At 43.1% G+C, this 27,843-nt stretch overlaps 1 protein-coding gene across 3 annotated transcripts in view; it reads right to left on the bottom strand.

Annotated features, from left to right (window-relative positions):
- Positions 1–27,843, bottom strand: part of ERMP1 (endoplasmic reticulum metallopeptidase 1) — a 121,868-nt gene that overhangs the window by 54,308 nt on the left and 39,717 nt on the right. Inside the window, exon 1 of one of the 3 annotated variants that reach the window (XM_045165039.1) lies at positions 704–1,133. The exons of the other annotated variants lie outside the window; for them this stretch is intronic. Coding sequence (XP_045020974.1) covers positions 704–1,047 — 344 coding nt within the window. The 5' untranslated portion in view covers positions 1,048–1,133. Of the gene's footprint in view, positions 1–703; positions 1,134–27,843 lie in introns of those variants that run through there. 3 annotated transcript variants of the gene reach the window in all.

The following is a 27,843-nucleotide window of genomic DNA, read 5'->3' as shown; positions in this document are numbered from 1 at the left end:
AGTGCTTTGTACTTAAAAGTTTTTTTGAAACACAGTAGTTGTTGAAAACTCTGCAAGCATGATTTTATGAGCTTTGGTTTTTACACTTAGGTTTTTACAAAACCTCTGACTTAACTCACGTTTTCTGGCATACTTAAAAGAAATCAATGAGCAAAGTTTTAATTAAAACTTTTTAATTAAAACAAACAAAAAAACCTGACACGCCAAGAACAAGCTCCAGGAATCTCAGAACTTCTAAAACTAAAATTGTGAATGTGCCGTGTTCCAGAGAAAGCCTCCAGAGTGCTCAGATTTGAGACCTGTACCCTCAAAAACTTAGATCACTGCATTATTCCCTTCCGAACCCTCCCCGAAAACCTAACTGGGTTCACAAATTTCACAGCTTTTCGTTTGTATAGCAGGAGGGCGAGTAAAAAGTGTTAAGTTGCTCTGAGAGATGGGGGACGACTAACAACCAGAAAGTGGCTGGAAAAGCCGACGTATTGCCCTGACCACCAGCAACACGAGCTTCAACAGGGGACAATGCGAGCCCCGCGTCCCTTAAATTGTACCTCTAGAAAGGGGACACGCGAGGCCACCCTCACTCCACCCCACGTGCAGCCGGACAGGGCCGGCGAGCCCGGGGGTCCCGCGGGGCGGGTACACCCAGGTGAGACGCCCCGGGCCGAAAGGAAAAGCACCGGCCTGGTGGGAGGAGCAGTACCTGGCTTGGTGCGCGTCGAACTCTCCCTGGTGGCCAACAGCTGCCCCTCGGAGCACGAGTTGCCGCAGCGAGAGCTGCACAAGCGCCCGCAGCGCGAGCAGGTAGAGCGCTAGCCCCAGCGCGGCGCGCGCCTCAGACAGTCCGGTCCCCGTGCCCCGGCTCCCGCCACCAGCGCTCCCCTCCCCGCTCGGCTTCCGCGTCCTTGCGCCTCCGCCGCACGCGTCCGCCAGGGGCTCCTGCGCCAGGGCCTCCCTCTCCGGTTGCTGCGCGGCCGCCGGGCCGTCCCGGCGCTCCCCTCCGATGCGGTGCCGCCTCACGGCCCCCGACTCCGAAGCCCACTCCATGGCCACGAGAACCAGCAGCCAGTCCAACCGCCCCGGCCCGCGACAGCTCTGGGAGCCGCCGCGGCGGCCGCAGCGCCTCCTAGTGAGCGGACGGAAACTGCAGAGGGCCAAACTTCTTCTGATTGGCCGGTTCCCGCGGCGCCGCGCCTCAGGTTCTTTGGGTAGATTGCCTGAGGCTCAGCGGCAGCGCCCACAGCCAATTGGGTGTGATAGGTGTGCCTTCTTATGCAGGGGTTCCTGCCTGGCATTGGGATGCAGATTAATAAATGGAAGATCAGATCAGATCAGTCGCTCAGTCGTGTCCGACTCTTTGCGACCCCATGAATCGCAGCACGCCAGGCCTCTCTGTCCATCACCAACTCCCGGAGTTCTCTCAGACTCACGTCCATCGAGTCAGTGATGCCATCCAGCCATCTCATCCTCTGTCGTCCCCAATTCCTCCCAGCATCAGGGTCTTTTCCATGAGTCAACTCTTCGCATGAGGTGGCCAAAGTACTGGAGTTTCAGCTTTAGCATTCCTTTCAAAGAATCCCAGGGCTGATCTCCTTCAGAATGGACTGGTTGGATCTCCTTGCAGTCCAAGGGACTCTCAAGAGTCTTCTCCAACACCACAGTTCAAAAGCATCAATTCTTTAGCGCTCAGCCTTCTTCACAGTCCAACTCTCACATCCATACATGACCACAGGAAAAACCATAGCCTTGACTAGACAAACCTTTGTTGGCAAAGTAATGTCTCTGCTTTTGAATATGCTATCTAGGTTGGTCATAACTTTCCTTCCAAGGAGTAAGCGTCTTTTAATTTCATGGCTGCAGTCACCATCTGCAGTGATTTTGGAGCCCAGAAAAATAAAGTCTGACACTGTTTCCACTGTTTCCCCATCTATTTCCCATGAAGTGATGGGACCGGATGCCATGATCTTCGTTTTCTGAATGTTGAGCTTTAAGCCAACTTTTTCACTCCACTTTTACCTCCATCACGAGGCTTTCTAGTTCCTCTTCACTTTCTGCCATAAGGGTGGTGTCATCTGCATATCTGAGGTTATTGATATTTCTCCCAGCAATCTTGATTCCAGCTTGTGTTCTTCCAGCCCAGCGTTTCTCATGATGTACTCTGCATAGAAGTTAAATAAGCAGGGTGACAATATAGGGCCTTGACGTACTCCTTTTCCTATTTGGAACCAGCCTGTTGTTCCATGTCCAGTTCTAACTCTTGCTTCCTGACCTGCATACAAATTTCTCAAGAGGCAGGTCAGGTGGTCTGGTATTCCCATCTCTTTCAGAATTTTCCACAGTTTATTGTGATCCACACAGTCAAAGGCTTTGGCATAGTCAATAAAGCAGAAATAGATGCTTTTCTGGAACTCTCTTGCTTTTTCTATGATCCAGCAGATGTTGGCAATTTGATCTCTGCTTCCTCTGCCTTTTCTAAAACTAGCTTGAACATCAGGAAGTTCACGGTTCACATATTGCTGAAGCCTGGCTTGGAGAATTTTGAGCATTACTTTATTAGCATGTGAGATGAGTGCAATTGTGTGGTACTTTGAGCATTCTTTGGCATTGCCTTTCTTTGGGATTGGAATGAAAACTGACCTTTTCCAGTCCTGTGGCCACTGCTGAGTTTTCCAAATTTGCTGGCATATTGAGTGCAGCACTTTCACAGCATCATCTTTCAGGATTTGGAATAGCTCAACTAGAATTCCATCACCTCCACTAGTTTTGTTCATAGTGATGCTTTCTAAGGCCCACTTGACTTCACATTCCAGGATGTCTGGCTCTAGGTCAATGATCACACCATCGTGATTATCTGGGTCGTGAAGATCTTTTTTGTACAGTTCTTCTGTGTATTCTTGCCATCTCTTCTTAATATCTTCTGCTTCTGTTAGGTCCATACCATTTCTGTCCTTTATCGAGCCCATCTTTGCATGAAATGTTCCTTTGGTATCTCTGATTTTCTTGAAGAGATCCCTAGTCTTTCCCATTCTGTTGTTTTCCTCTATTTCTTTGCATTGATCGCTCAAGAAGGCTTTCTTATCTCTTCTTGCTATTCTTTGGAACTCTGCATTCAGATGTTTATATCTTTCCTTTTCTCCTTTGCTTTTCGCTTCTCTTCTTTTCACAGCTATTTGTAAGGCCTCCCCAGACAGCCATTTTGCTTTTTTGCATTTCTTTTCCATGGGAATGGTCTTGATCCCTGTCTCCTGTACAATGTCACGAACCTTATTCCATAGTTCATCAGGCACTCTATCTATCAGATCTAGGCCCTAAATCTATTTCTCACTTCCACTGTATAATCATAAGGGATTTGATTTAGGTCATACCTGAATGGTCTAGTGGTTTTCCCTACTTTCTTCAATTGCAGTCTGAATTTGGCAATAAGGAGTTCATGGTCTGAGCCACAGTCAGCTCCTGGTCTTGTTTTTGCTGACTGTATAGAGCTTCTCCATCTTTGGCTGCAAAGAATATAATCAATCTGATTTCGGTGTTGACCATCTGGTGATGTCCATGTATAGAGTCTTCTCTTGTGTTGTTGGAAGAGGGTGTTTGTTCTGACCAGTGCATTTTCTTGGCAAAACTCTATTAGTCTTTGCCCTGCTCCATTCCGTATTCCAAGGCCAAATTTGCCTGTTACTCCAGGTGTTTCTTGACTTCCTACTTTTGCATTCCAGTCCCCTGTAATGAAAAGGACATATTTTTTGGGTGTTAGTTCTAAAAGGTCTTGTAGGTCTTCATAGAACCATTCAACTTCAGCTTCTTCACATTACTGGTTGGGGCATAGACTTGGATTACTGTGATATTGAATGGTTTGCCTTGGAAACGAACAGAGATCATTCTGTCATTTTTGAGATTGCATCCAAGTACTGCATTTCAGACTCTTTTGTTGACCATGATGGCTACTCCATTTCTTCTGAGGGATTCCTGCCTGCAGTAATAGATATAATGCTCATCTGAGTTAAATTCACCCATTCCAGTCCATTTGAGTTCGCTGATTCCTAGAATGTCGACATTCACTCTTGCCATCTCTTGTTTGACCACTTCCAATTTGCCTTGATTCATGGACCTGACATTCCAGGTTCCTATGCAGTATTGCTCTTTACAGCATCGGACCTTGCTTCTATCACCAGTCACATCCACAGCTGGGTGTTGTTTTTGCTTTGGCTCCATCCCTTCATTCTTTCTGGAGTTATTTCTCCACTGATCTCCATAAACTTGGAAACATGAGAAAAGAGACTGCTTTTAAAAGACCACACGAGGGTCATCATTTATACATCATGAAGGCAATGGCCCAGCTTTCGTAGGGAGCATTAGAACAGGCTCTGAAAAATAGTAGGCTCCTAGCCCTTCAGACTAGAAATAGGACTGCACAGAGGAGCCCTAGCCTTGTGCTTCCATGTACTGTGATCTAATCACAGATCATCATAACCATGTGAGGTAGACACTGACTTCATTTAACAGACTAAGAAAAATAATAGCTATTATTTCTTGAATACCTGCCATGAGCCAAGCACCGTGTTAAGTGCTTTAATACACTATCTCATTTGGTTCTCACAAGAATCCTGAAAAGAAGGTATTTTTATTCCCACTTAATAGCTGAGGAACTTACAGGTAACAGATGAAGGACTTAGATCTAATTTAGTCAGCTCCCAAAACAGCCTATTGCTTATGGCACTCTGGAAAGGAAGGTTTAGAAAAGGTATTCCTCCCTCCATGTTGCCCTGTGGGGGGATGAGCCTTGGTTTTAGAGTAGATCCTAGTGAGCATCTCGTCTTCTTCCTGCATGCTGCTGCAAGGAGCCTGTCTGCTTCAAAGCTCCGCATCTCCGACATGGAGTTGCTGCGGTACCCTGTTAACCTAGAGACCGACTGGGAAGGTGCACTACCCGACTGGTCTGCTCCTGCCTACCACTTAGGCCCACTTGAGACCAAGGCACTCCTTATTCCCAATTCTCCAGCCACACTGGCCTTTCAAAGTCCTTCCTGCTCACCATCTTTCCTTCCACAAGAGGATCTTCTCACATGCTGAGTTGTCTAGAATGTTCTTCCCTCCCCTCATTGCCTAGTTTTAACTCCTGTTTATCCTTCAAGTGTTAGCTTAAGTGGAACTTCCTCAAGCAAGAACTTCCTTATCTAATGAATCCAGTTTCCCCTAATTATAAGATCTCACGGCTCAGATCATGAGCTCCTTATTGCCAAATTCAGACTTAAATTTAAGAAAATGGGGAAAACCACTAGACCATTCATGTATGACCTAAATCAAATCCCTTATGATTATACAGTGGAAGTGAGAAACAGATTTAAGGGACTAGATCTGATAGAGTGCATGATAACTACACATGGAGGTTGTGACATTGTACAGGAGACAGGGATCAAGACCATCCCCATGGAAAAGAAATGCAAAAAGGCAAAATGGCTCTCTGAGGAGGCCTTACAAAAAGCTGTGAAAAGAAGAGAAACGAAAAGCAAAAAGAGAAAAGGAAAGATATAAGCATCTGAAAACAGAGTTCCAAAGAATAGCAAGGAGAGATAAGAAAGCCTTCCTCAGCAATCAATGCAAAGAAATAGAGGAAAACAATAGAATGGGAAAGACTAGAGATCTCTTCAAGGAAATTAGAGATACCAAGGGAACATTTCATGCAAAGATGGACTCAATAAAGGACAGAAATGGTATGGACCTAACAGAAGCAGAAGATATTAAGAGATGGCAAGAATACACAGAAGAACTGCACAAAAAAGATCTTCATGACCCAGATAATCACGATGGTGTGATCACTAACCTAGAGCCAGACATCCTGGAATGTGAAGTCAAGTGGGCCTCAGGAAGCATCACTACAAACAAAGGTAGTGGAGGTGATGGAATTCCAGTTGAGCTCTCTCAAATCCTAAATGATGATGCTGTGAAAGTGCTGCACTCAATATGCCAGCAAATTTGGAAAACTCAGCAGTGGCCACAGGACTGGAAAAGGTCAGTTTTCATTCCAATCCCAAAGAAAGGCAATGCCAAAGAATGCTCAAACCACCATACAATTGCACTTATCTCAAATGCTAATAAAGTAATGCTCAAAATTCTCCAAGCCAGGCTTCAGCAATACATGAACTTTCAGATGTTCAAGCTGGTTTTAGAAAAGGCAGAGGAACCAGAGATCAAATTGCCAACATCTGCTGGATCATGGAAAAAGCAAGAGAGTTCCAGAAACACATCTACTTCTGCTTTATTGACTATGCCAAAGCCTTTGACTGTGTGGATCACAATAAACTGTGGAAAATTCTGAAAGAGATGGGAATACCAGACCACCTGACCTGCCTCTTGAGAAACTTGTATGCAGGTCAGGAAGCAACAGTTAGAACTGGACATGGAACAACAGGCTGGTTCCAAATAGGAAAAGGAATATGTCAAGGTTGTATATTATCACCCTGCTTATTTAATTTCTATACAGAGTACATCATGAGAAACCCTGGGCTGGAGGAAGCACAAGCTTAAATCAAGATTTCCAGGAGAAATATCAATAACCTCAGATATGCAGATGACACCACCCTTATGGCAGAAAGTGAAGAAGAACTAAAGAGCCTCTTGATGAAAGTGAAAGTGGAGAGTGAAAAAGTTGGCTTAAAGCTCAACATTCAGAAAACGAAGATCATGGCATCCGGTCCCATCACTTCATGGGAAATAGATGGGGAAACAGTGGAAACAGTGTCAGACTTTATTTTTCTGGGCTCCAAAATCACTGCAGATGGTGATTGCAGCCATGAAATTAAAAGACGCTTACTCCTTGGAAGGAAAGTTGTGACCAACCTAGAAAGCATATTAAAAAGCAGAGACATTACTTTGTCAACAAAGGTCCGTCTAGTCAAGGCTATATTTTTTCCAGTGGTCATTAATGGATGTGAGAGTTGGACTACAAAGAAAGCTGAACACTGAAGAATTGATGCTTTTGAACTGTGGTGTTGGAGAAGACTCTTGAGAGTCCCTTGGACTGCAAGCAGATACAACCAGTCCATCCTAAAGGAAATCAGTCCTGGGTGTTTATTGGAAGGACTGATGTTGAAGCTGAAACTCCAATACTTTGGCCACCTGATGCGAAGAGCTGACTCATTTGAAAAGACCCTGATGCTGGGAAAGATTGAGGGCAGGAGGGGAAGGGTAGGACAGAGGATGAGATGGTTGGATGGCATCACCGACTCAATGGACATGAGTTTGGGTAAACTCCGGGAGTCGGTGATGGACAGGGAGGCCTGGTGTGCTGCGGTTCATGGGGTCGCAAAGAGTTGGACACAACTGAGCAACTGAACTGAACTGAATAGCTCCCTGTATGCATGTAATTATTTAGTATCTTCCTCATTAGACTGTAAGCTCCATTAATGCAGGAATCATATCTGGCTTTGCTCACCATTTTATTTCCTTCTCTTAACACAAAACATGATATGAACTATGTTGTCAATAAATATTTCTTGATTGTGTGAATAAATGAAATAATAACAGTTTTATGGCAGAAGCATAATTTTAGATCAATAAAATCCTTTTTAGTCTTTAAGACCCATGAGACCAAAGACAATGGCTATCTTATTTCTTTGTTACTGTGTCCCCAGTGCTTAGTCCTGTGCCCAGCCCGTGGTCATTGCTCAATACATATGTACTGAATGAGGAAATGAATATATATTGTCCTTTGTAAGAACCAGCTCTCTTGCTGTCTTGTCTCCTTCTAAAGAGTCAGCACTTCCATTATCTTTAGAAGGTAAAACCTCAGAAGTGCCTCTATCAACACAGAATGACAAGATGTGAAGGTCTCTAGTTCCTAGAGGTAGGGCTCAAACATCTCATGGTCTTTTAAACTTTACACTGTGACTTGCTGAGCTGGGTGGATGTCAGAAAACCTAGGGATAAGTTCTACCTCTCAGGAGCTGGGTTACAACTTAAGTCGTTTGAGCCTTCTTTTTCTGAACACATAATGTTTGCAAAGCATTTCTGACAATATTCCATGGGAGGTAATGTGCCGTAGTAGAAAAAAAGCCTGGTTGTCAGTCAAATAGAACTGATCAGTGAGGCTGACTCAATTCATCTGGCCTGACAGACATGTTATTTTTTTTAATGTGTCCCTTTATGACCAAGTAAGTTAAACCAACTTGATGGGCACTGAGAGTCCCAAGTCCCTGTTTTGCCATCTCTCCATTATTTCCTATTAACCTGGCCAAGGTGAGTGGAAGGGCATGGCATGCCAGTTGTCAGGTTTCAGGTGAATTGCCAGTCTCTGTCTTCCACAGAGGTCATCTCATGACCTGTGTGCCTTCTTCCTTGCAAGAGGGGCTAGTGGGGGGATATGGTGGAAGTTCTCTAGGACTGACTTTAACATCAAGGGAGGTGCCAAGCCAAGAGGTGGAAAGAGAATCCAAACCATTTGCAAAAGACAGAGCAGATGTCAGAGGCTAACAGAGGATCAAAGACTGAGAAATCAAGAACAATGACTCCAAAGGCAAAAGAGATCTTTGATAAATACTGTAGACAGGTCCTATTGCTACAGCAACAGGATTAGATGTACTCACTTGATGTGGTGTGAGGATGGGTCAACTATGTTTAAACGTGCAGGAATAGGGCTTATACCCAGGTTCAGGAGACACCATTAGTTTGTTTTCTGGTTTGTTGATTTGGGGGTCAGAGGGCAGGTTCAGGTCCCATCAGGCTTAAGTGAGGGCCTCAGGGTGCTAATGGACACTTGGTCTTCCCAATTATGCAACATTGCAAGGGAATATTTGAGAGCTGGTGACAATGTATCAGCTACAAGAAGAACCTGCATTAAGCCAGGCAGCCTGGGAGCTAACAGTGGTGGTAGAAAAGAGCTTTCTCAAGGGCACAGAAGCCAGATCTGCAAATCCCCCTTTTGTTCAGAGTTTTTCTACCCCCATGAGCTGAGCTGTCCCTGGAGCCTAGGACAAGGGTGATAGTACACCACTCTTACCTCCCCTTCAAACTCCAGGCTGGTCCCTCCTGTTCCTTAGTGTCCTGTCACTGGTGGCCACACAGGAGGTAGAAAACCAGTCCAGTTGCTTTATAGCTGAAGCCACCATGTCCAATTACCCTTTTCCATGGCCAATTGGAAAGGAGATGCTCTAATTTTGAAAGAACCTATATCTGACTAAAAAGGCCTTTTGAATGGGCAGAAGACCTAAGGAGACATTTCTCCAAAGAAGAAATACAGATGGCCAATAGACATATGAAAAGATGCTCCACATCACTAATTATGAGAGAAATGCAAATCAAAACTACAATAAGGTATCACCTCACATCAATCAGAACGGCCATCTTAAAAAGTCTACAAATAATAAATGCTGGCAAGGAGAACAGGGAACCCTCCTACACTACTGATGGGAATCTAAGTTGGTGCAGCCATTGTGGAAAACAGTATGGAGGCTCCTCAGAAAACTAAAAATAGAATTATCATATGATCCAGCAATCCCACTCCTGGGCATATATCTAGACAAAGAAAGTGAAAGTGAAGTCACTCAGTCATGTCCAACTCTTTGCAACCCCATGGACTATAGTCCACCATGCTCCTCCATCCATGGGATTCTCCAGGCAAGAATACTGGAGTGGGTTGCCATTTCCTTCTCCAGGGAATCTTCCTGACCCAGGGATCAAACCCAGGTCTCCTGCATTGCAGGCAGACGCTTTAACCTCTGAGCCACCAGGGAAGCCCCCAAAACTATGACTCAAAAAGAGATATGCACTGCTATGTTCATAACAGCACAATTCACAATAGCCAAGCCATGGAAACAACCTGAACATTCATCAACAAGAGGAATGGATGAAGAAGCTGTGGTATATGCATACGATGGAATACTACTCAGTCATAAAAAAGAACAAAATAATGCCATTTACAACAACATGGATGCAACTAGAGATTGTCATATTAAGTGAATAATTCAGAAAGAAAAAGACAAATACCATATGATATCACTTATATATGGAATCTAAAATGTGATACAAATGAACCTATCTATGAGACAGAAGGAGAAGGCAATGGCAACCCACTCCAGTAAAACTCCTGCCTGGAAAATCCCATGGACAGAGGAGCCCGGTAGGCTGCAGTCCATGGGGTCGCTAACAGTCACACACGACTGAGCAACTTCCCTTTCACTTTTCACTTTCATGCATTGGAGAAGGAAATGGCAACCCACTCCAGTGTTCTTGCCTGGAGAATCCCAGGGACAGGGGAGCCTGGTGGGCTGCAGTCTCTGGGGTCGCACAGAGTTGGACATGACTGAAGCAACTTAGCAGCAGCAGCATGAGACAGAAACAGACTGGTGATTGCCAATGGGGAGGGAAATAGGAGAGTGTAAGAGTAGGAGCTGGGGATTAGCACATGCAAACTGATATGTATAGAGAATGGATAAACAAGAAGGTCCTACTGTATAGCACAGGGAACTATTAGTATATTCGATATTCTGTGATAAGCCATAATGGAAGATAATATGAAAAAATGTGTATTATGTATAACTGAGTCACTTGGCTGTACAGCAGAAATTAACAACATTGTAATTCAACTATGCTTCAATAAAAAATGATTTTTTAAAAAAGACCTTTTGGAAACCAGCAGGGTAAGAAAATTGGCTCTTTTGGAGGAAAATATAAAACTGGAAACTTGTGCTACATTACACTCCTCCAAAATCAAGTAGAAATCAGAATATGAACAACTTTTTAACTGATAGAAAATAAGGTAATCATAATTTAAAAATTATAATTAAGATTTAAAATGGCCAAGGACTCTAATCAAAAAAGATTTAGAGGAAATCATAAAGTGAAAAAAAATCACATGTTGAGCAAATAAAATTTAAAATTTCTGCGTATCAAAAACAATGACCAAAAAAATGAAAAGTCTAATGACAAACCTGAAACATTATTTTAACCAAGTTTTTAAAACAAGAGACTAATATGTTGTACACTGTCTCTCATCCCCTCTGTCTTGAGAGATTCAATGTACATATCTAATTTTGTTATATATTATATATAATTTATTATAAATTAATAGCTATATTTAACTTAATATATATAAAGTCAGCAAGAAAAATATCAATGCCTCATTAGAAAAATATGTAAACCAGTCACCCTTTGTATCAAAGGAACACATGTGAAAATGTAGAACATTTTAAACTTATCACATGGAAAAAGCTTCTTGCATTCTATTTTTAATTACAATATGCATGCTGGCAAAAATTTGATTGATAAGCACTTACATGATGTAGGTGAAATAACTATCAAAATTTGGTAAGATGTACCAGGAGCTTTAAAAGAATTCACAATTTTTGATGTAGTATTTTCATATGAAGGAACGTGTTGATGTGATAAACTTAAAAAAAAAAAAAAATGCAGGTTCCCTGGTGACTCACTGGTAAAGAATCCACCTGCCAATGCAGGAAACAAAGAAAGGTTTGATCCCTGATCCGGGAACATCCCACATGCCACAGAGCTACTAATCCTGTGCACCACAAATATTGGGCCTGTGCTCTAGAGCCTGGCGTCACAAATTCTAAGCCCAGGTGCCACAACTAACGAAGCTGCACGTCCTAGATCCTGTGTTCCACAGCAAAAGAAGCCACCGCAGTGAAACACATGCACCACCCACGCACCACAACTAGAGAAAAGCCTGCGCAGCAATGAGGACCCAGCACAGCCAAAAACAAATAATAAATAATTTTCTTAAATGCAAAAGGATTGCTCATCTATTAAAGTCAAATATGTGGAAATGACTTCAGCATATAAAAATCCAGTCAAATAAATTATAGTACATCCAGAGTGTGGGACATCATGTAGTATTAAATACAACATTGCCAAAGTCTATCCGATAATGTGGGAGAAATGCTCATGTTGTAAATACTAACAGAAAGGAAAAAAATAGCCAAAATTGAATAAAGGATATACTTAAGAATATTAAAAACATGGAAGGAAATACATGGATACAATGACAGTGGTTTTCTGTGGGTGATTTTTTTCTTCTTCATTCATTTCTCTCTCTTCCACCTTTCCTACCAAGATCTCAGTGTTCCCTTTCAGACCCTCAGGCTCCTCAACCCTGTGCCTAGGAAGACACTTTAAAATCTGCTGCATTTTAATCCTTAGGAAGGCAGTTTTTAAATTGATTCCAGCATGGATGTGATCCAACAGGGGAATGCAATGTCAAAACCTCATCTCCGGCCTAAGCACAAGTACATTTGTAGACTAAAAGATTTTAGGGTAAAGATTCAACAATTAATGAATAGCTGAGAATTTTCAATAGAGAAGAATTCATGCTTAGACTTTTAAATGGCTTTGGATTTTGCATTTTCTCTTCCCTCATCCATAGTGCATTCCTTGTATTAGAGGAAGAGAACCCAGAGAGCTGGAAGTCTCTAGGAATTTATTTGAGGGCCACATGCCCAGGGCTTTGTTTGCCTTCCTCCCTGGGCTGTAGGGGCAGGAGAACCAGAACAGAGGTGGGTGACTCAGCAGTTTAGGCGGTGGAAGAAGCTGACTCTGGGCCAAAGTTCAGCTGTTTTGGACGTGTAACAAAATTAATGTTCATGTATGTTGCCAGTGTTCAGCGCATCTAAGAATGCAAGCCCAGAGACCACCTGCAGCCCCCAGAACCCCTCTTGCAGGCTCTGACCCAGGCCCATTTCATGTGACCTCCACTGGGACCTCTGCAACTGTGCTTCTCCGAGACGCCTGAAGGAGAAAAGGGACAACAACGGATCTGGGATGAGAATAACAAATCTCTCCCACAGTGTAGTCTGAGGACCATGTGGTATGAGAAATACTTGGGCACCTGCTAAAAAAACATCTTCCTGTGTCCTACCCACCTATTGCATCTGACTCCCTGCAGGCAGGGCCCTGGAATTGTGATTCCTGCATACACTGAAATGGTAAACCACGGTGCAGTCAAGGGCCTTCCATCTCTGGTCCACAAGCCCAAGATGGCACACAGGCTGACTGTGAGCAGAGCCTGGGCCAGATGCCCCTCCTCTCACCTAAAGGAAGATTGGGTCAGCATCGCTGCTGCCACCGTCCCCAACCTGCCACGCCCTCCTGCACCCCCAGTGGCCAGAAGGACTGTGTAGCACCTTGGCACATCTTGTTAGCAGTTAGGAATGTCAGACCCAGAAGGTGTTCTAGCTAACAGCATGGGTTCTGCACTCAAACTGCTTCCATCTGTGCTCTTTACTACCAGCCTGCTGTGTGACCTCCAGTGGTTTATTTACCCTTGCAGTGCCTCAGTTTCTCCAACTGAGAAGTAAGGTTAATAGGGCTATTTTGAGGGCCTTAAATGGGAGACCTGGCAAGAGCTCAAGGTGTGAAAGCTGTTGCTCCTTTTCTGTGGTTTGAACCTATTCTGTAGGACATTCACAAGATGAAGAGATAACATCTCTGGGTCTCTGACCTGGTTTCCAAAACCTACAGGTCACTCTTTTGCTGGTGGCTATGTGAGTGAAAGGAAATGAGAGAACTCGACAGACCCTTTACAGAAACTTAAAGTTGTTAAGATCACTGCAGACAGTGACTGCAGCCATGAAATTAAAAGATGCTTGCTCTTTGGAAGAAAAGTTATGGCAAACTTAGTGTATTAAAAAGCAGAGACGTCACTTTGCTGACAAAGGTCTCTATAGTCCAAGCTATGTTTTTTCCAGTAGTCACGTATGGATATGAGAGTTGGTCCATAAAGAAGACTGAACTGAGCACCCAAGTAAAAACTGATGCTTTCAAACTGTGGTTTTGGAGAAGACTCTTGAGAGTCACTTGGATAGCAAGGAGATCAAACCAATGAGTCCTAAAGGAAATCAACCCTGACTATTCATTGGAAGGACTGCTACTGAAGTTGAAGCTCCAGTAATTTGGCCACCTTATGCGAAGAGCCAACTCATTGGAAAAGACCCTGATGCTGGAAAACATTGAGGGCAGGAGGAAAAAGGGATGATACAGGATGAGATGGCTGGATGGCATCATCAACTCAGTGGACAAACTCAGTTTGAGCAAACTCCGGGAGACAGTGAAGGACAGGAAGTTTGGCATAAACCTCAGAGATGAGGTCCTTAAAAGGGGCTAACTGGCATCTGAACCAATGGGGTTGCAGAGTCAGACACAACTTAAGCCACTGAACAACAACAACAAAGTTGTGAAAGGCAATTTGCAATCTTAGCCTGAGGGAAACTTGCCTAACCTTGAAATACAAGGCTTTCATATCCTTGCAAGTATTGTACATTTTTCTTTATCCCCACCTTCTTGGTGAGAGGTTTTGTGGAAAAACTATTTCCCTTTCTTATCTCAAGTCTTGGTCTTCTATGATACAAAGCAGTCAATGAGCAAAAAAACCAGAAATACCAAGAATAAGTACTCTTTTTTTTAATAACAAAGAGTATTCAGTCATTAAATTATTATTATTAATATTATTCAGTCATAAAAAGAAATGAAGTGCTGATACATGCTACAATGTGGATGGACCGAGAAAGCATTATGCTACACGAAAGCAGCCAGACACAGAAGGTTGCCTATTGTCTGATTCTGTTCACATACAATATCTAGAATAGGTAAACTAATACAGAAAGAATGCAGATTGATCCTTTCCAGGGATAGGGAGAAGGGGATGGAATCAACTGCTTTATGGGTACAAAGTTTCCTTTGGGGGTGATGAAAATGTGTTGGAACTAGACAGGGGTGGCAGCTCGTACAATATTGTGAATGTACTGTTGCTGCTGCTGCTGCTAAGTCACTTCAGTCGTGTCCGACTCTGTGCGACTCCATAGACGGCAGCTCACCAGGCTCCCCCGTCCCTGGGATTCTCCAGGCAAGAACACTGGAGTGGGGTGCCATTTCCTTCTCCGATGCATCAAAGTGAAAAGTGAAAGTGAAGTCACTCAGTTGTGTCCAACTCTTTGCGACCCCATGGACTGCAGCCTACCAGGCTTCTCCATCCATGGGATTTTCCAGGCAAGAGTACTGGAGTGGGGTGCCATTGCCTTCTCCGTGTGAATGTACTACATGCCATTAAATTGTACACTTTAAAAATGGTTAATTTTATACAATATGAATTTTACTTCAGTAATAATAAAGTTATATTCACTATAAATTATACACAGCTGACCAGATGGTAAGTGGCATTTAAAAAGAATTCTTAGCTCCAGAAACAGATGCCTGTCCAAGTTCAAAGTTACAGTACAATGATTTTCTACACCAATGCTATTGTTATAAATTGTGATGATAATAATAAAATAAGATAGCCTCTTATTTTCAAGCAACCCAAACTAGGATTTCTCACCCAAGGGTTATTAATTTATTTCTAAGATAATCAGACAGACCTGTGTCAGAGATGTTCATTCTTCAAAGAAAGCAAAGAAAGGACCTTATTTCATAGCCTCATTTTTAAAACCATGTCCTCCAAGATTCCTCCACGGTTCTAATTTCACTTAACATAATGAGTTACCCAAATACCCTGGTCAGAGGTAAAGCTAATTTTTAAGGGACTCCTGTAAGATCGGGAGGCCAAGTCGAGAGATTCAGAGATAAAAACCCACAAGGTCTTGTGCTGTTGTGCTCACAGGGTGGTTTTGACTAATTTGGGACGACAGAGCATTTATAAACTATTTTCTGATATGGGCAGATAAGGTAAGGCTAAAACAGTTCAGATTACGGTTGCAGGGAGTGGTAAGAACTGGGGTGAACTGTGACCCCCAAGCCCCACCTAAATCTGTGACTACTGCTCTGTGGAATTGGGAAGCCCGGCATAACCAGGTCTTCTAATCTTTCAAGAAATGGCAGAAATTCAGATATTTATGTGAAAGCTTCTGCTCTGCTAATGTCAAGAACTAATTTTAAAAAGAGAAGATCATTGTGCACACCAAAACAAAACAGGTCTGTAAACGATCCTGCCTGCCAGCTGCCAGTTTGGAACCTTTGAACCCTTATCTTTAAGCCTTCAAGGACACACTTGCCAAAGATAAATATTTCCCTGAGTAAGAATCAGATTATACACTGAATTCTTAGCTCTCACTTGAGGGTAAAGTTTATAGTGCTAGCGTAGATCAGATGTAGCCAGTGTAGCCGGGCCTCTTTCTTTTCTTTGCAGGTGACAGATGAGTCCTGTCTAGTGCTTCCCCATTCTACTCCTCACCACACCCAAGCAGTGTGTGCTCTGAACACACGGGAGCATGAAACTGATCTGCAGTTACAGCCCTGTTCCACCCTCTTAGATTTGGACCAAGCTGGGGCTATGCCACTGTATTTACTCTCTGAGTGTCCCATGGGAAGGAAGGGAGGGAAGAGCAGAGAGTGAGTGGGCTAGGATAAAGCCCCCAGCTGTGGGAAACAGAGCATTCCTCCACAGAGTGGTCAATATCAGTAGCAACACTTTTTTTTTCTTTTTTAATCTTTTGGCCATGCCACATGGCTGTGGGATCTTAGTTTCCTGGCCAGGGATTGAACCCACACCTCCTAGGTTGGAAGGCAGAGTCTTAATCACTGGACTGCCAGGAAAGTCCCTGACTCTTAATTTGAAGTGGAATCCTCTGTAAAGTAGGTGGGAATTTCCAGGAGTTGAGACTCAGTCAAACCTACAAATCGGTTCTGATTTATAGAAAAACACTTTCTTCTTAAAATTAGATCCCTGTTCTAGAAAACACTGTCATCCTACATCCCAGCACCTTCCTTCGTGCACCTTCGAGCTCTTTTTGTCCAGGTTCAGACATAAGTGGACCCAACAGGAGAGATTAAATTCAACTTTTGTAAAAACTAAAGAGAAACCTCTGCAGTCCGTCTTGCTGAGACCTAACAAAAAGCCACTTGGGTCAGACTGAAAGACCCTTGCTCCTCTTGCAGAAACCCAGGCAAGCTACCTGCATCCGTCCTTCTGACTGTGTGTATACTGGGTGGGTTTTTCAGCTTTATCGGCCTTTCAGGAAACCATAAATAGACTTCCAGTTGACACTCATGCATTCTGGTTACGTCAACCCCAGTTCTTCCTTCCAGAGACACCATCCTGACTATAGAGATAAAATTCAACAAATATCACATTTTTTCCAACTGGTCTATCCATAAATTATGGCTGGTTTTCTCCAGAGTGCAAATCAGCCTTCTGGTTTTCTCCAGAGTGCAAGCGGTGCCCTGGGCCCACTGGTGGCTTAGCTGGGTTTCCTGCTGACATGAACAGAGGGAAACGCCCCCTTCCACTGGCCAGGACCCTCCCTAGGAACAGCATCTGGCCCTTTTGAATCTTTTATAACTCTACTTGCTGAGCCTAAAACCTATATCTTGGTATTTTGCTTGTTTCTGTTTTATCAGATGAACTTCAGTGCCCTTTCTGTATTGGCTTAAAAAAAATTGTTTATTTTTAAACCTGTAATGCCCCTGACCTGTGACCCTGAGAGGATCTGACTATTGTTTGTGCTCTTAAAAAAAAAAAAGAAGTTTCTTAAACTTTGGAGGAGTGGGGAGGAGAAAGTGTGAAAGAGACTAATTTGTTCAAGTTATTTATCTTCTCTCTGTTCTGTCTGGCAAAACCAACCCCTCCCTAATTGACTGATTATCTCTTCCTGGCTTGCAGGTTAATCACACATACCCTCCCCACCTCCTGCCACCAATACCTCACCCCTTCCCTTACTGCCAAGTATCTTTGTTGTTTCTGCTAAGGAAGAGGAAAGAAAAAACTAGAATTAGTTCTCTTTGATTACCCAAGAGAGGTTTGTGGGGCCCAGGCCTTATCTTGATCTTTCTTCAAGCAAATAATGGAGTCCACTCTCACCTCTTAGGGAGTACATCTTACTGAGAGCCCTTTGAGCATTCTGTGATAAAACTTCCTTGAATGAACTTCTTGCTAGAGTGAGCCAGGACTCCAAGGTGGAAGGGCTTAACAGAACAAAATGTGGGGCATGAACGAGCCTATGAAGTTCTTTTGAGACCATAAAGCCATCAACTGGTACAGGCGGAAGTTCCAGAAGGAAAGAGGATATCAGTGAAATTCCATCGTTACAACCCTCGTGGTGTTTGGGACAGGAAAAAAAAGGGAAGAGAAGGAATCATTTTGGATTACCAGGTACACAGAAGTGATAGGGTAGGGCTTCCTGAACTTGATTGTATGTAGGAAACACCTAGGATCTGAGTCTGGAGGTCTAGGGTGGGGGAGATTCTGCGTTTCTAACAGGCTTCCTGACAATGCCAGTGTTGCTACTTTGCTACCCTTTTAGAAGCAAAATGATAAGAGTATTTTGGGAACTAGGGACTAGCATAAAGGTGAGGTGCAGTGAGGGGCAGAGGCAAGAGAGAAAGAAAAGAAGTCTGCTACCACTCCACTATGAAGTGAACAGATGGACAGCCTTCCAGTGAGGCAGACAAGAGCAGAACAAGACAGCCAGTGGAGATCAATATAGGTTGACATTCTGGCTCTGCCACTACTCTGCTGTCTGATCTTAAGGAAATCATTTCATCTCTTGGTGCCTCTGTTTCTGCATCTGTAAAAGCAGAGATAGTAAAATCTGCTTTGGCCAATTTCCAGGGTTACCCTAAGGATTGCATGAAATAAACATAAGGAAACTCTTTATAGGTACCAAAGTACTTTGCAAATGTAACCTATAATTATGCTGATACCACTGCAAATTTTCACCCACATATGATTAACATTAACTCTAACTACCTTTCTCAGCGCACTGGACACCTATTCCCATGAGACTAGAAAAGAGGAACTTGTATCTGTTTTCATCATCCTTCTAAGCTTTTGTGATGTCCACTGGTCCATGTCCAGGCCTTTGCTATCCTTCTGGTTCAATATTAATCACTTCATCTGTTTTATTGGATGATTAGTCCTCTCTGAAAAGATGAAGGAAGTGTTTGTGTTGATGGAGACTTCTCTTTTCTATTTGGGGCTGTCTCACATTTCACCTACACTCTTGGGCAGAATAGTTGATTTTCCTGTTTGATGTGGAACTAGATGCCCTTTCGTTAGGAAACTCCAAATGAGTAGCCCACAAAGGTGTATTATAGATGCTTCTCCTGAAAACAGGGCTCATTTTCCTTCCAGTGTGACAGAGCCCCTCTCACCAGATTCAGTACCTTTCCTGCTGCATAACCTCAGCACCAATGCACAGGCACCCACCCAGGCAGCCTCAAGGACCACAAATACCAAGGGGAGAAGGGAAGAGACTCTGGCAAATAGAATTTTCTGTTTAACTCACCATTAAAGGGAGGTCCCTTCCCCAATTCTTATAATTAAAATTTTTTCTGAGACGGTACTCTCCAATTTACTACCTTAATAAGGAGAATATCTCAAACAATTAAAACTTTTGAAGATTAGGATTTTGCAGCACCTGAGTCATCATCCTGAATATCATCACTGATTACACATGATGCTAAGGTGTAGATGACTGCAGACAGGCTCCAGATTGGTTTTTAAACTAAAGCCCCAAATTTTCTCCTCTTAAGTATAACACATAGCAGGTAGACAGTATGCCATGGGCTTAAGCATTTTCTTATTTAATCCTCAAAAACCAACCAATTAAAACAAGACAAAAAAACCATACAGTGATTGGTTATTAACCCACTTTATTGATGAGGAAACTGAAGCCCAGAGAAAGGATATAATTTACCAAAGGTCACACATAGTGGCCAAGGTGGGATCTGAAAGTAAATGTGCATGTTACGCAAAATAATAGCCCCCAACAATGTCCACACCCTAATGTCAGAACCTGTGAATATATTACCTTACTTGGCAAAAAGGAGTTTGCTGATTGCTTAAAATAAGGATTTTAAGATGGGAGATTATCCAGGATTATCTGGATGGGCCTAATGTAAACATGAGGGTTCTTCTAAGGGAAAGTGAGAGGTGGGAGAATCAAAGAAGTGATGACAGAAGGACAGGCTGCAGTGACACAGCGCTACAACCAAAGAATGCACACAGCCTCTCGCAGCTAGAAAAGGTAGGGTGTGGATTCTCCCCTATGGCCTCCAGAAGGAGAACAGCCCAGCTGAGCCATTTTGGTCTTTATTTTCTCTTTTTTAAAAAAGAAATTATTTAATTTAATTGGAGGCTAATTACTTTACAATATTGTGGTGGTTTTTGCCATACATGAACATGAATCAGCTACAGGTGACCTCCAGAACTGTAAGGTAATATATTTGGGTTCTTTTAAGCCACTGCATGGGAGAAGGCAATGGCACCCCACTCCAGTACTCTTGCCTGGAAAATGCCATGGATGGAGGAGCCTGGAAGGCTGCAGTCCATGGGGTCGCTGAGGGTCGGACACGACTGAACGACTTCACTTTCACTTTTCACTTTCATGCATTGGAGAAGGAAATGGCAACCCACTCCAGTGTTCTTGCCTGGAGAATCCCAGGGACGGGGAGGCCTGGTGGGCTGCTGTCTCAGGGGTCGCACAGAGTCGGACACGACTGAAGTGACTTAGCAGCAAAGTGAGTCACATGAATTTTTCATTTACCAATGCATAAAGAAGTTAGATTTACATTTTCATTACTGTGCACTTAATGGATGACAGTAGCATTACATATACATATACACTGGATCATAGAAAAAGCAAGGGAATTCAAAAAAAATAACATCTGCTTTATTGACTATGCTAAAGCATTTGACTGGATCACAACAAACTTCAGAATATTCTTAAGGAGGTGGGAATACCAGACCACATTACCTGCCTCCTGATAAATCTGTATGCAGGACAAGAAGCAACAGTAAGAACTAGATATGAAACAATGGACTGGTTCAAAATCGGGAAAGAAGTATGTCACCCTGCTTATTTAACTTATATACAGAGTGCATCATACAAAATGCTGGGCTGGATGACTCACAAGCTGGACTCAAGATTGCCAGGAGAAATATAAATAACCTCAGACATGCACATGATACCACTTTAAAGGAGAAAGTGAAGAGGAACTAAAGAGCCTCTTGATGAAAGTGGAGAGTGAAAAGCTGGCTTAAAACTCAACATTCAAAAAATTAAGATCATGGCATTTAGTCCTATTACTTCATGAAAACAGGTGGGGGAAAAGTGGAAACAGTGTCAGATTTCATTTTCTTGGGCTCCCAAATCACTGCAGACAGTGACTGTAGTCATGAAATTAAAAGACGTTTGCTCCTTAGAAGAAAAGCTATGACAAACCTAAATAGTGTATTAAAAAGCAGAGACATCGCTTTGCCAACAAAAGGCCCTTATAGTCAAAGCTATGGTTTTTCCAGAAGTCATATATGGATGTGAGAGTTGGACCATAAAGAAGGCTGAGTGCCAAAGAATTGATGCTTTCCAACTGTGGTGTTGGAGAAGACTCTTGAGAGTCCCTTGGGCAGCAAGGAGATCAAACCAGTCAATCCTAAATGAAATCAACCCTGAATAATCACTGGAAAGACTGATGCTGAAGCTCTAATGCTTTTGCCACCTGATGCAAAGAGCCGACTCATTGGAAAAGACCCTTTTGCTGGGAAAGATTGAGGGCAGGAAGAGAAAGGGGTGAGAGAGGATGAGATGGTTGGGTGGCATCACTGGCTCAATGGACATGAGTTCGAGCAAACTCAGGGAGTTAATGAAGGATAGGGAGGCCTGGCATGCTAAAGTTGATGGGGTTGCAAAGAATCAGACACAACTTAGTGACTGAACAATAACAGCATTAGATATAAAAATGTACATGTATTACATATATGTTTAAAAATACTTTATTGCTAAAAACAATCTGAGCCTTCAGTGAGTGGTATTCTTTTTCCAACAGTAACATCACTGATCACAGATCATAACAAATAAGAATGAAAAAGTTTGAAATATTGCAAGAATTACCAAAATGTGACACAGAGACACGAAGTGAACAAATGTTTTGAAAAAATCGTGTCAAAACAGTTGCTTTGACACAGGATTGCCACAAACCTTCAATCTGTAAAAAGTGCACTCTCTGAAGTACAATAAAGTGAAGCACAATAATCAAGGTCTGCCTAATCAATAGGAAGAAGAGCGGAAAGAAAAGTCTGGTTTTATCAATGAGTCATATGTACGTTGCTGTTAGACATTTCTGGTTTTACACGCAGATTTAGGGAACTGTAATTATTTTTCAATACTCAGAGCCTGAACTATTAACCACAGAATGAAAGAGCCTCTCCTCACCTCCACCCCCAAACAAGACTTCTGTTGTTTGAAAGTGGTTGTGTGTAGCTAGAATTCTGGTTTAATATGGAGTATTAAAGAAATAAAGACTATCAAGTTTATTTACATTGGAAATTATTGGTAGACTTCTTGAGCATCACCTTTCTAAGGGTGAACAGTGTGGACTGGTTTATAGAGGTGTCGGTTTGAATGCAGGTTAATGGCTGAAAGGGAAGGAGGAACCCACTTGGTTTACTCTGATCACATGGGGTGATTCTGAGCAGAGAGAATGAATGGAGAAGACGTTCAGTGCTTCAGTCTTGCAAGCCGATAGCCATATCCTGTGGGGGACAGAAGGGACCCTCAAGATAATCATCTAAAACTTCATTTTACAGAAGAGGAACTTAATCCCAGGGAGGAGAGCTAACTTGCCCAAGGTACACAGTGAGTCCTCAGGCAGGACTAGAGCCCAGATCTGGCTCCTGGCTCCAGTCTCTTGCTCTGCCCACTCCCCAGACTTGACACATAGTGTAATTTTTGTACACTAATTGGGCATTTCACATAAAAACATTCACAGTTTGGTCACTGTTCAGAGGATGGTATTTGTAGACACTGTCTTAAATCAATAAGAAATTTTCATACTTCAGTAAACTGTCCTATTATACTTGTCCAATAAAACCCACGCTGCTGGAAAACTCCATGGACGGAGGAGCCTGGTAGGCTGCAGTCCATGGGGTCTCGAAGAGTCGGAAACGACTGCGCGACTTCACTTTCACTTTTCACTTTCATGCATCGGAGAAGGAAATGGCAACCCACTCCAGTGTTCTTGCCTGGAGAATCCTAGGGACGGGGGAGCCTGGTGGGCTGCCATCTATGGGGTTGCACAGAGTCGGACACGACTGAAGCGACTTAGCAGTAGCAGCAGCAGCTTTTTAACAGGTTTATTTCAGAGCCACAGATGTTACAAAATCATTGAATAGTAACATGTCTTTTGCAAGTTCAGTTCTTGCAGGAGTGCCTATGTCAACAGCGGCTGTAGGATTACATTTAAATCCACTCAAATTTTGACATAAGATAGGTGAAACCAGGCCAAAGGGCACCTTCCCACCCATCCCTAAGTTCACACACACAGGCTTAAATGAATGAACCTAGAGACCTAGATTTCCATAATTTCAATCTAGTCTTCTGTACATATATCAGCCTCCCACTGCACACACCTACCCACCCAATAAAAATGCATACCTGGTGGTCACAGACATACTTAGTCCTTCTAAAATCTGCTTTCCTACATAGGAGCACATCTTCAATTTAGTTGAGTGCCTACTGTGTGCCAGGAATTGATGTAGGTTTGGCAGAGGGCGTGGGGGGGGGTGTTGGGGGGCCGGATACAAAAATTAAAACACCCCAGTCCCTGATTGATGGAGCTAGGTATTAATAGATGTAGGTATAGTAGATTATTTCTATAACCATTTTACCAATGAGGACCAAAACTAGAGTACTTATTAATAGGCCCAAGGTCACACAGCCTGCTGTTGTCAGAGCAGACTAGACCCCAGGGTGTTCCTCCTTTAAACCGGTGTGAATAGGCTGCCTCATAATTACCTAGGGTTCTTGTTAAAAATGTAGACTTCCTCAGCCTTCAGAGTCAGAGGCTGGGAGGATTAGGAGGCATACTGTGGCTGAGCAATTTTAATGTTTAACAAGCTCCTCAGGGGACTGATACACACTCAGGTTTGTAGACTTCCAAGTATATCCAGTTGTCTGTGTTTTTACTCAACTGGCTATACATAAGAATTAGCTGGAACATTTAAAATATATATGAATTCTGGGCTCAATCCTAGAGGCCTATATCCAGTTCATCTGAGTGGTGCCCAGGTAATTACATAACTTTGGAAAGTTGCCATTCTAATGTGCAGAGTTCAAAATCCACAACTCTGGGAGCCATGAAAACAAATACTACACCCAAAGTCCAGGTAACTCCCCAAGTAAGTCAACCCTATCCTTCTGGCTGTGTTCTAGCTTGCAGGCTCCTGAGAGGAAGTATGGGGTTTAGAGAGAATAGAGAAGGAATGAGGAACAAGGTTGGGTCCCCTGAGAAGACCAGGGCTTTGGATCAGAAATAAGTGTAGAAGTGCTAGTTGCTAGTTGTCTGACTCTTTGCAACCCCACGGACTGTAGTGCTGCCCTAATGGTCTGGGAGCGAACAATGAGAATGAAGACAAAACACGAAACCTGTTGCAATGGGTCAGGGGACCTGCAGCCTCTATTGGACTGAGGTGCAGAGTCTGCTCTGAGTCCAGCTTTTATTCCTAACTGCAGACTACAAGGCTCTTTTTGATCTTAGCTTTCCCAAGACACTACACTGACATAGTCCAGATCTCCTTGTTTTTATCCCAGGCCATTTCCTTTTGGGCTAGTCTCGGGAGAAGGCAATGGCACCCCACTCCAGTACTCTTGCCTGGGAAATCCCATGGATGGAGGAACCTGGTGGGCTGCAGTCCATGGGGTCGCGAAGAGTCGGACACGACTGAGCGACTTCACTTTCATTTTTCACTTTCATGCATTGGAGAAGGAAATGGCAACCCACTCCAGTGTTCTTGCCTGGAGAATCCCAGAGACGGGGGGAGCCTGGTGGGCTGCCGTCTATGGGGTGGCACAGAGTCGGACACGATTGAAGCAACTTAGCAGCAGCAGCAGCGGGAGCAAGCAGCAAGTGCATAGGCAGCGTTCATGCCTGACGCCGACCCCAGTGTTCCAAGGACCATGCTTTCATGATCCCAGTCATACTCCCTTCTGGGTCTGGCCTCGGGGGTTGTAGCAAGGAGATTATTCTTAAGAAAAACATGAAAGATAATTATTAATACATTTTCTTAATATATGCTCTTTTGCCAGTTGCTATTTCTGTGGAATTTCTCAAGGCTGTGAAAGGACATTATTAGGAATTCCCACTATACTGTAGCCTGCCATGCTCCTCTGTCCATGGGATTCTCCAGGCAAGAATACTACAGTAGGTTGCCATTCCCTTCTCTAGGGGATCTTCCTGACCCAGGGATAGAACCCAGATCTCCCACATGCAGGCGGATTCTTTACCATTTGAGCCACCAGGGAAGCCCACCTCATTCCCAAATCAGTGAGAAGGAACTGCTCAAACCCTTAGGTCTTTCCCTAATGATGTTTCCCAAAGATTCCCCCAGTGTTCCCTCTTTACCGGTATCAAGCAAAGCTCCTGGGGTGTTTGTTTCCATTTTGTGGACATAGTGAATCTTATAATTGGTTTGTTTTTTCCTTTGTTCTCCTCTGAAACTCAGAGCCAAATCTGAGGCTCACCTTTAGCAATAATACAGCACCTATGGCATGCACTGTGTATTTTCTTAGCCCTGAGCCACTTCTCGTTTCCCTTTAGTTTTTTTCATCCCTTGTTTCTGCATTTACCGTTTTTTCCCTTGGACAAGTGTTCTCTTAATTTATTCTGACAGGCTGTAAGTGAATAAATCACTATTTAAAGAGCTATTATCAATATAGTTTTTCTATCTCTTAGGTCATAGAAAAATAAAAGAGCATGCAAATAATACTGAGAAAAGAAGTGGGTGGGGAGAGAGGCTCCTGTGAGACCCTTGCACAATGTGATGCTCTCCAACAGTGAGAGTTAATCTGCTCAGAGCCACTTAACAGGGATTTTTAAAACTTTTGTGGTCAAACCCTTTCACACTTTCCTTCTATTTAAAATCAGTCCACTTGTTGCATCATTGGCGGCAGGAATTACAATATCAAGGACTGGCAGTTGGGAAACTAGGCATTATGACTATGAGTCATTTTAAAAAGAACATGAAGTGGATTTCCTTGCTGGTCCAGTGGTTAAGAATCTGCCTTGCAATGCAGAGGACATGGGGTTCACTCCCTGGTCTGGAAACTGAGGTCCCACATGCAGAGCAGCTAAGCCTATGCACCACAGCTACTGAGCCCGAGTGCTCTGGAGCCCACATACCACAACTAGAGTCCGTGTACCCCAAGAAAAGATCCTGCATGATGCAACAAGGATCCTGCTTGCTGCAACTAAGACCCAATGCCCAAATAAATACTTTTAAAAATTATTAAAAAAAAAAGTATATATAAAAAAGGAAAAGAATGAATGTCTTTCCTTTTCACATATTCATACACACATACAAAATTTATTTTAAAATGAAAAATTGATAGCTATGACAGGGAAGCAACCTAGACATCCACTGACAGATGATAAAGAAGATGTGGTACATACACACAGTGGGATACTATTCAGCCATAGAAAAAAGAGTAAATTCGAGTCAGTTCTATGAGGTGGATCAATATAGAGCCTGCTATACAGAGTGAAGTAAATCAGAAAAATATTGTCTATTAATGCATATATATAGAATCTAAAAAAAATTGTATTTTTGAACCTATTTGCAGGGAAAGAATGGAGACACATATATAGAGAGTGGATTTGTGGACACAATGGGGGAAGGAGAGAGTGGGACGAAAGGAAAAATAACATAGACATAAAGACACTGCTGCTGCTAAGTCGCTGCAGTTGTGTCCGACTCTGTGCGACCCCAGAGATGGCAGCCCCCCCGTCCCTGTGATTCTCCAGGCAAGAACACTGGAGAGGGTTGCCATTTCCTTCTCCAATGCATGAAAATGAAAAGTGAAAGTGAAGTTGCGCGGTCGTGTCCAACTCTTAGCGACCCCATGGACTGCAGCCTACCAGGCTCCTCCGTCCATGGGATTTTCCAGGCAGGAGTACTGGAGTGGGGTGCCATTGCCTTCTCCACATAAAGACACTACCATGTGTAAAATAGATAGCTGGTGAGAAGTTGCCACATAACACAGGAAGCCCAGCCATGCGCTTTGTGATGATCCTAGAAGAGTGATGGCAATGGCAACCCACTCCAGTACTCTTGCCTGGAAAATCCTATGGACGGAGGAGCCTGGTGATCTGCAATCCATGGGGTCTCAAAGAGTTGGACACGACTGAGCGAATTCACTTTCACTTTTCACTTCATGCATTGGAGAAGGAAATGGCAACCCACTCCAGTGTTCTTGCCTGGAGAATTCCAGGGACGATGGAGCCTGGTGGGCTGCCGTGTATGGCGTTGCACAGTCAGACACGACTGAAACGACTTAGCAGCAGAAGCAGCAGAAGAGTGAGGTGGGGGCAGGGGAGGGCGGCTCAAGAGGGAGATGATAGATGCATAATTATGGCTGATTTGTGTTGTTGTACAGCAGAAACTAACACAACATTGTAAAGCAACTGTCCTCCAATTAAAAAATAAATTTAAAAAATAAAACAAAAAATTGAGAAAAAGTTATAACACTACCTCTAAAATGATTTGCAAAGGAATTTTTCTTTACAAGTGGCCTGAAGTAGTCAGACAACAAATTAGGGAGATTTTGATTACCTAGTGAGTCAACAAGGCATTTTTGCTATTGTTTAAAGAAACTCATTGCCTTAGTTACATTTTTAGTTACTCATTGCCTTAGAAAGATTTTTTAGTTGTTGATGATCCTGTAAACAAAAGAGCTCCCATTTCGAATGAATCCGAGACCATATAGACATTTACAGCAATTATATTTATCTAAGTGACATACATAATTCAGTGGTAAGATGTTAACTACATTTCAGTAACAAATATGCTTTCTTTTTTAATAGCCAAGAACAACAGAGAGTGTGCAGAACCTGAAGGATAATCTCAAAGTCACT

This window comes from Bubalus bubalis, chromosome 3 (assembly GCF_019923935.1).
Source record: "Bubalus bubalis isolate 160015118507 breed Murrah chromosome 3, NDDB_SH_1, whole genome shotgun sequence".
Lineage (NCBI taxonomy): Eukaryota > Metazoa > Chordata > Mammalia > Artiodactyla > Bovidae > Bubalus > Bubalus bubalis.
This window is presented reverse-complemented; position numbering and strand designations above follow the sequence as displayed.